The 9,076-nt window shown below is 36.6% G+C and overlaps 1 protein-coding gene across 4 annotated transcripts in view; it reads left to right on the forward strand.

Moving 5' to 3' along the window:
• slc6a9 (solute carrier family 6 member 9) overlaps window positions 1-9,076 on the forward strand; it is a gene marked incomplete at its 3' end in the record, with an annotated part of 53,956 nt that overhangs the window by 41,669 nt on the left and 3,211 nt on the right. For all 4 annotated transcript variants that reach the window (XM_079876224.1, XM_079876223.1, XM_079876222.1 and 1 more), the window contains 11 exons: window positions 2,399-2,555; window positions 3,454-3,585; window positions 4,159-4,429; window positions 5,417-5,549; window positions 5,982-6,116; window positions 6,205-6,308; window positions 6,579-6,816; window positions 7,529-7,663; window positions 7,744-7,843; window positions 7,940-8,040; window positions 8,136-8,306. In XM_079876224.1, coding sequence (XP_079732350.1) covers window positions 2,399-2,555; window positions 3,454-3,585; window positions 4,159-4,429; window positions 5,417-5,549; window positions 5,982-6,116; window positions 6,205-6,308; window positions 6,579-6,816; window positions 7,529-7,663; window positions 7,744-7,843; window positions 7,940-8,040; window positions 8,136-8,306 — 1,677 coding nt within the window. The remainder of the gene's footprint in view (window positions 1-2,398; window positions 2,556-3,453; window positions 3,586-4,158; window positions 4,430-5,416; window positions 5,550-5,981; window positions 6,117-6,204; window positions 6,309-6,578; window positions 6,817-7,528; window positions 7,664-7,743; window positions 7,844-7,939; window positions 8,041-8,135; window positions 8,307-9,076) is intronic.

A 9,076-nucleotide genomic window follows, 5' to 3' on the forward strand; every position in this document is an offset into this window, starting at 1 on the left:
CTCCATCTAAAGATTTTCTAATTCTTTTCTAATTGTTACACATTGTTATAAACTTTCAATGAGATACCACATTTACACTTCAACAAATCAATTATAGTTACAGTATCTTAATGTTAAATGTCAACTATCCATTTGTAAAGCAAAATTGCTCACTAGAATGATCTAGTGCAGTTTGGATTCCTCCCCAGAGCTGTGGGGAAGATCGCGAGGATACGCTGCTGAATGTTCATCTCCCGCAGCGTGCTCGCTGTGCGGGCGGAGCGCTCGCTCGGATCAGATCGTGAGCTTGCCTTAGAGGTCAACATGAAGAGCATCTGATGAGAACAGATGGAGGGAGTCAACTTTAAACCAGGCCGACAAGACCAAATGTTTGTCTTGAGCACATGACGGTGATTTCAGTTCACATCAAGTGCGCTCCAGCATGCCCACAACAGTGCTTGCATGCAATTTTCACAAAATGTTTTGACAATTGCTTTCTTGTGGTTATCTTCTTTTAACACATTTTAAATTGTGGTAGAGAAAAAAATGTTAGAGAGCTATAGGAAGTAGTGGGACCGGGGTAATGAATTGACAACCCAAACTCAAATCAGCATGGGAACTCCTTATGTTGGAAGCATGTGCAGTATCACTTCACCACGACATTAACATCTTGCAAAAAATTTTCTTTTTTTTTCTTGCTATAGTTCAGGGGTATTCGATTAAAGTTCCAAGAGGTCCGGATATTTCCTTACCAGCGGAGGTCCGGACAATACTTTTTTGGAATAGTTATATTTCCTTCAGGGCAGCAGTAGTACTTTTGTAAAAGAAAAAATCCTCAACAGTCAAAATAGTCATCAAAGATGAGAATCTTGAGCCCTCAGAGACACACAGTGGTGTCTAAGAATTTTTCTATAAAAAAAGTACATATTTCATCAGTTGAGCCCAACTGGATATGTATATTAAAAGGTAAGATCAGAGGTTTTATCAGGCTATTATTATTTTCACATTTAGACACCTATGTGTATGGCACACAGAAGGCCTTGTGACTTAGAGAACATACTGAATGAGGGTGCAAGGTTTTCCTCTTATGAAAAGTCTGGACCAGTTTTATTTATTTATCTTTTTTGCTCAAAATAATAAACTACTAAAAACAAACTATATACATAATCTAATAATCAAAACACTCTCATCTGAGCAGAAAACAAAGTTAACTAGTAATTTCAAAGTTTTGTTGTCTTTCCTTGCCATCTCTAAATAATTTAGCAAATTATAACATTGTTTTTTATGAAATGCTCTTAACATGGTGATTAATAATGCTGTGTATGGGGGGGAGGGGACGTCTAAAAGCGCCACATTTACTTGTCACAAACCTGGTTTAGTTAAACGGTCAGACTCATCTGTATGACAGATAAAAATAATTGTTTGCTACATTCTTGTTTTTTGCAGTGATTTAGCCAAAGGATCTATTTTGTTGCTCAAAGTGTTTCTGCTACTGTTCTTAAAATAACTGCGTCATCTGCAGCTCTTATTGTGGCGCTTTAGCATCTTCAGTGGGAGAGAGAAGCAATTCGCATGGAGTGGAAAGGGCTTGAATGAAGTGCGTTTGGCTATAAAAATATCAGAGTATTAGTGCTGAAAGACCATTACTATAAACAACCCTGAGCGCTTTTGGTGCGTACTGCTCACTTTAAACTGTAGAAACAGTAAAATGCTGCAATAATGTCCCGCGGCTCAGATGGAACCAAGCCGGAATACACAGAATGTTGGAATTTTTTGTGTTTATGCTTGTATTTTTAATGTTGGTAAAAATGCAATAATCGGGACCATTTTAAGTGAACAAGTGAAGTAGAAATGATGATTTTTAGATAGATAGATAGATCTTTATTTGTCATTGTAAAAGGAACAACAAAACACTTTCCACGCTCCACTGAATTAGCAGCATAACAATAAACAGTGTACTGTATATAAAATAACATGGACAATTGAAAACCAGATACAATGTAAATGAAAATAGATAAATATATTCAAACAAATAATCAGTATAACAGGCAAAGACACATACAACATGACAATAGCATAATTATAGAATGAAAAATAACATATAAATACAAAGATAGTCACAATGGTCATAAACAGTAAGTTTGCACTTCGAATTGCACTTCGTACTTAAAGTTAGGGGTTTATTGCACAAGTCTCAGGTATGAAGGGGGGTTATGCATTTAAGCATTCACACACGTTCATAAATATTAATCAGTAATCTTGACATTGATTAAAATATGCATATGCATATTATGCATTCACTATCATATATTTTGTTTTGTCTGTGCTTAAAGTGAACAAAATGTGTCCCCTTTCAATGCTCTCTGACTTACGAGAAGCAACATCGTGTACATTTCATTCGTACATGTGTCTGTTTCAGAACGGAGCGGTTCCAGGAGAGCCAGTGAAGAAAGATGAAAACTCCAGAAGGGGAAACTGGGGCAACCAGATTGAGTTTGTCCTCACCAGTGTTGGTTACGCAGTGGGGCTGGGTAACGTCTGGAGGTTTCCTTACCTTTGCTACAGAAATGGAGGAGGTGACCAGTTAATTTCTTTTTCTTTGCCCAATGTCTACATTGACTTTCTCTCAGTGCCTATCATGCACTGTTGAGTTAGCATTTTATAATTTCATGCCAAATTAGTTAAACATTTAATTTGAAGTAGTTAAACTGGTGGGATTTAGGGTTTTGTTTTTCTAAGTCATGCCATTGAGTCCTTTTCCCAATTCATTGCTCCCCTAAAAGGGTACTCATTTGGTATCAAGTCTCATAACACACCTTACTTAAAATAGACCAGGCTAGAGTAAGCAAGGGTCTCTAGCAGATGGTCCCCAATGACCTGGCCCGGAAACCTCTGCCCCATGATCTCATATTCTTCGAGCTGCCTCTGATCGGGGCCATATCCTGAATTAGCCCATAATTTAGATAAGTAACTGAACTCCAGCCTATTTAAACAGACAGAATGTGGTCCTCTAAAGTGAACTAAGTGGACTGTTTGTATGTGTTTTTGATAATTTTGTGTTTTTTATTATATGCATATCATTATTTAAGCAATGTTCATCTGTATGCATCCAGAAGAAGTGTCTTGCTTTTTGCTTTTGGTGTCGGGCTTTGAGGCCCCTGGCACATCGACCCCATTGCCCCGGGCCATAATCAGCCCTTGTCTTCACACAAAACATTTTATCCACTTTCTTTTTCTGTTATGGAAAATATCAGCACTGTTGGAATGCAGCTCGTCCAATCAAATTAGACCAGTTATGTAACCTCAGGTGTTACTCACTTTATTTGCATTAGCATTAGGGAACACTATAATGGAATCATACAATTGGCTAGTCTTTTTTCTGTAAGTGAGCACACCTAGATTTCTGTCTTCAGCTAGAAGACTGATGTGTCAGAGTTTTATGTAACTGTGGGTGTGGGTGTGTGTGCATCACAGGTGCCTTCATGTTTCCATACTTCATCATGCTGGTGTTTTGTGGCATCCCTCTGTTCTTCCTGGAGCTCTCCTTTGGGCAGTTCACCTCCCTCGGGTGCCTGGGAGTCTGGAAGGTCAGCCCTGTGTTTAAAGGTGAGCATGTGGCCATTAAAGAAGGTGTGAGAACAACTCTGAAGCATTTCCATGACAACTAAACATAATGGATGAATCTATCTGTATTGGTTTGGCTTTAAAAGTAATGTTATGACTTGTCTGACATGTTAGACTAGTAATTAATTTTTAAACATACACTCTCACAGTATTTTCTCCACTTGAGAGTGGCTTGCAATATGTGTCATTCGAATGCTAAATGTGCCAGATTCGCTTACATAATTTCTTCCTTTAATGCTAACAAAAGGAACCATATTATAAAGAGTAACAAATGTTTTGACTTGGTTTGCTACATTAGTTAACATGAACTGACAATGAAAAATACTTAATAAAGCATATATTAATCTATTAATGTTAATTTCAACATTTACAGCATTTACAACATTTACAAATAAAATTAGTTTTTTTTTTTTTTTTTTTGCAAATCCTGTTTATATTTTGGATTGCATAACTTCTTTTTTCATTTAGCTTTAATATCAAAGCAGAAACATGTAATGTCTTTTATTGAACTGCAAAGCGAATTTATTGTCCTGTGGTTGTCCTCTCTTCTTCAAGGTGTGGGCTATGGAATGATGGTGGTCTCTACCTACATTGGAATCTACTACAATGTGGTGATTTGCATTGCATTTTATTACTTCTTCATGTCAATGACAAACCTGCTGCCCTGGACGTACTGTAACAACCCTTGGAACACCCCTGACTGCTCTGGGGTGGTGGGAACTCCACGAGCTAATGCCACCTTCGCCAATATGTCTGCTGTCGTGTCAGGGGTGACTGAGATAGTCAACCGCACCAAGAGGACCAGTCCTAGTGAAGAGTACTGGAGGTAAATTCAAACCTTTGTACAGTATGTTGATTCATCTATATACTGCATTTTATTTATAAAAATGAAAAGTAAAAAAGTATATATATTTTTTGAATATCATGAATAATAATATAATATAATATAAATCGTTTTTTGTTTTGGGAAGTCCCATTACATGACATTTCCCATGTCTTTTATTGAACACATTTTCTTTGAATGACACTTTCTTTATGATATCAAGACAGTTTTGTCAGCCTGACATTTTGACTTTATTCCCCCAACAAATTCTAAGTCTATATGCATTTTTATGTAGTTTTATATAAATTAGCACTAGAAAAAAATAAACATTACTTAATTGATGTATTTGTTTTCACACAATTATCTTGATATTCAACTCTCCGGGTTTTTTATTCCCAGTATTTGTATTTTTGTTTTCAATCCATTACTCATCTGTACTTAAAATGCGTGACAGGTTAATAATTGAAAGCTGGTAATAATAAATGTTTGCAATTTGTCATGATGTTTGGATCTGTGTGCATTGGACTTGACAGATGTGTTTGTTGAATGACATTACAAGACAATGGGACAGAAAGGCACAGAATGTTTTGTTTTTCCAAGAGTGTGAGTGTGATTGTGATTGTATGTGGTATGTGGTTGGGAATGAATGCTTCACTTTACTGCCAACGGTCAGAGAATGCAAGGCTTTGACCATGAGACGTGTGTGGACCGTTCAACATCTTTATAAATGGTTTGTGCTCTCTGGGTTGTGTTGTCCCTGTGGTATGAAAGACATTCTTGTTCTTGCCTTTTGTAAACTTATTCATTGTGTGGCTGAGATTATTTTTTTTATGGGACTGTTCTCACAATGCTTTTAATCTAAAGGCAAGCTCTGAAAAATAAAAATAAACATTTAGATTAGCATGATGATTTTGATGAGTGAACTGTTAATGATTTGTCTTGCATCCTGCAGTCTCTCACATCCCTCCTTTACTGGTTTTGCCCTCTCAGGAACTATGTATTGAATATCTCTGATGGAATTGGGAACTTTGGGGAGGTGCGTCTGCCTATCCTGGGATGTCTGGCTGTGTCATGGGTGGTTGTGTTCCTCTGTCTTATTCGAGGAGTCAAGTCATCAGGCAAAGTGAGTAGAACATCCATTCGCCAAGGTCATGGGATCGATTCTCGTGGATGTTGAAATGCTAAATGCTTGAATCCACTGCAGGTCACTGTAGTTTACAAATTAATCGAGTGTATATATTTTTATATTTATAAGTTTTACTCTGTGTAATAATGTAATCTCTTTATAATGTGTGTATATAAAAAATACTTACCATCAGTGTTGTCATTAACTAAAACTCCATTAAAATTGTTTTTGTTAATTGAAATAGAGCAGAAATAAATTAAAATATAAATATTAGATTAAAAAATTCAAAATTGTGCACAAAAAAATAGAAAAGCAACTAACTGAAATAAAATATGTTGACTGGAAAAAAACAATCCATAGAATATAGAGATAGAAGACTATTTTTTAAAAATGATACTAAAAATGAGTTGTAATGTTGTCTTTCCTCAGGTAGTGTATTTCACAGCGACCTTCCCTTATGTGGTGCTGACCATTCTCTTCATTAGAGGAATCACTCTTGAAGGAGCCGTCAGTGGTATCAAATACTATTTGACCCCTCAGTGGCAAAAAATTCTAGATGCCAAGGTCTGTACATTGTATAACAGCAAACTTGTGCATAACTGCAAGTGATCTCTAAGGCTATACACAATAATGTTTATTTTGTGTTCTGTAGGTATGGGGGGACGCTGCCTCTCAGATTTTCTATTCGCTTGGCTGCGCCTGGGGTGGGCTTATTACCATGGCATCATATAACAAGTTTCACAATAACTGTTTCAGGTAATAATTCATCCGTTTTTATTTTTCTGCTAATGTGTCATTTTAAACCATTTTTAACCTGTAAGTATTGAGTTTTGAGTATTGACCAAGAGCTGTGTGTTGTGATTGGTGTCTGTGCATTACTCTGTAGCACCCCCATGTGGCTTGTACAGATAAATGCATAGAATAACTTTGAACTTTTATCTTTATTCCTGAAATAAAGGAATACAAGAATTTCAGTTCAGAATATATGATTGCAAACATAATCTAATGATTTGTGTATTCAAACAGAGACAGTATCATCATCAGTGTAACAAACTGTGGCACCAGTGTGTACGCTGGCTTTGTTATCTTCTCCATCCTGGGATTCATGGCTCATCATCTTGGGGTAGATGTGTCAGAGGTGGCCGATCATGGTCCAGGCCTGGCATTCGTGGCCTACCCAGAGGCCCTAACACTGCTGCCCATATCACCACTCTGGTCCCTGCTCTTCTTCTTTATGCTCATTTTATTGGGCCTGGGCACTCAGGTATTCTTCTTGTTTTCTAACTTTTTCATATGTCTTTTTACAGTTCTTCCAAGACTTGTGTTGTGTTGTGACTTGTCAAAATGTTTCACTTTTTTTTTTTTTTATCTTTCTTTTCTTCTACACAGTTTTCTGCAATTATGTTTTTGAAAGAAGTCTATTATACTCACCAAGGCTGCATTTATATTACTCCAGTCTTGTTTCAAAATTTACTTTAAATATCTGGTCTGTGTGCCTTTTTTTTAACCATGGTGAGAAAAACAAAAAAAAAGAACAGTATTTGCTGTATTGTTGCTGTATTTTGTACAGTTGTGCTATGTTAAATACCAACATTTAAATTAAAACCGTGCACAAATTTCATGCACACAAAACAAAATATTGACTTCTTTTCAGATTTTTGTTTATTACGTTTAGCATATTGCAATGTTTCTCCCGCACTTTTGAGAGCCATGTCTCATTAGTGTTAAGAATATTTTCCATATTTAATTTCCTTTTTCTGTTTTAAAAAAGGAATGGACGCAAAATGACAAATTTCTTTTCCCTTCTCCTTTTATGTTCTGTGTATATTGTTTTATTTATTTTTTTTACAATTTTACCTACATTATTTTTTTGCTCCTTTGCTGGTATTTCTTACAGGAGATGTCTTGTTTAACTAGCAGTTTATGTATAAAGTGATATACAATTGCTTATTTTTTTCTGTTTAATGTTGATGTAGTTCTGTCTACTGGAGACTCTGGTGACAGCTATAGTAGATGAGATTGGAACTGACTGGATTATCAGAAATAAGACCTACGTCACGCTCGGAATCGCTATCGTGGGCTTCCTCCTGGGAGTGCCGCTGACCACACAGGTGAGTAACAAACACATTTGAGCAAACACATACACATGTCCTTTATCCATGGATTGATTGTTGTGCTGTGTGCGATGTAGGCAGGGATATACTGGTTGCTGCTTATGGACAATTACGCTGCCAGTTTCTCTCTGGTCGTCATCTCTTGCATCATGTGCATCTGTATAATGTATGTCTATGGTGAGTCCTCTAAAAAGTCACTTTTACATACTGTATATAAAGGCCACAGTTGCTGGATGTAAACCGAGGTGTTAATTTCCATGTGTTTCCAACCAGGTCACAAGAACTATTTTAAAGATGTGGAGATGATGCTTGGCTTCCCTCCTCCAATCTTCTTCAGGGTCTGCTGGAGATTTGTGTCTCCTTTAATTATTTCTGTGAGTAAGAGGTTGTTCTGATTCAAATTTGTCTGAATCAGGTATTGTTCACTATATCATTCAAACCAATCCTTTTTGTCTTTCTCTCTTCACAGTTCATTCTGATTTTTACTGTGATACAGTACAAGCCTATTATGTACAATGACTATGTGTACCCTGGTTGGTCATTGGTCATTGGGTTTGCCATGGCTTTGTCTTCAGTTATCTGTATACCTGTCTATGCTCTGTACAAGATTGCTGTGTCTGAGGGATCGACATTTAGAGAGGTAATAAGTGCTCTACACAAAATCATGTTTAAAATCATGTACGCTTGCAGCATGCAACGAAGACTCCAGTGAAGTCTGTAGAGTAGACTAATAATAGCAAACCATTTTTAGTAAATCATAGTATTTCTTTTTCTTTCTTTCTTATTTTTTTTACATGGAACGGGTCACTTAATGGGCCGACATGTTGTCACATAACTAGCCAAAAACTTCTCAAAAATGTCTGAGAAGCCAGTGAATGGCCTCATCTATAGCACTGGAGTAAATTTCCTCCTTGTTCATCCTATTCAGTATTTTTTCTGCTCACCATCTGAATACTTCTACATTTTGTTCTTGGTGGAAAATACCTTAAAGGGTTAGTTCATCCTTACCCTCATGTCGTTCCAGACCCGTAAGACTTTCATTCATCTTTGAAACACAAATGAAGATATGTTAATTAAATCTGAGAGATTTTGGTCCCTCCATTGACAGTCTACGCAACTGACACGTTGACGCTTCAAAACGTTCTTAAAGAGATCGTACATCTAATCCATATGAATTGAGTGGTTTAGTCCAAATTTTCTGAAGAGACCCGATCGCTTTATATGATGAACAGGTTTGATTTAGGCTTTTAGGCTTGTGTGTTAAGCAGGACGTTTGAGCTTCCGCAAGAACTAATGAGGTTTTTTCTTGTGGGTCAAGCAAGTACGGTTTAGCTTCTGTTTATGTTCGCTGATCAATGTTTCTATCTGAATAAAAGTCTAAATTTACTCTGTTCATCATAAAAAAAGGAT

Source organism: Squalius cephalus (genome assembly GCF_949319135.1).
Source record: "Squalius cephalus genome assembly, chromosome: 7".
NCBI classification, from domain to species: domain Eukaryota; kingdom Metazoa; phylum Chordata; class Actinopteri; order Cypriniformes; family Leuciscidae; genus Squalius; species Squalius cephalus.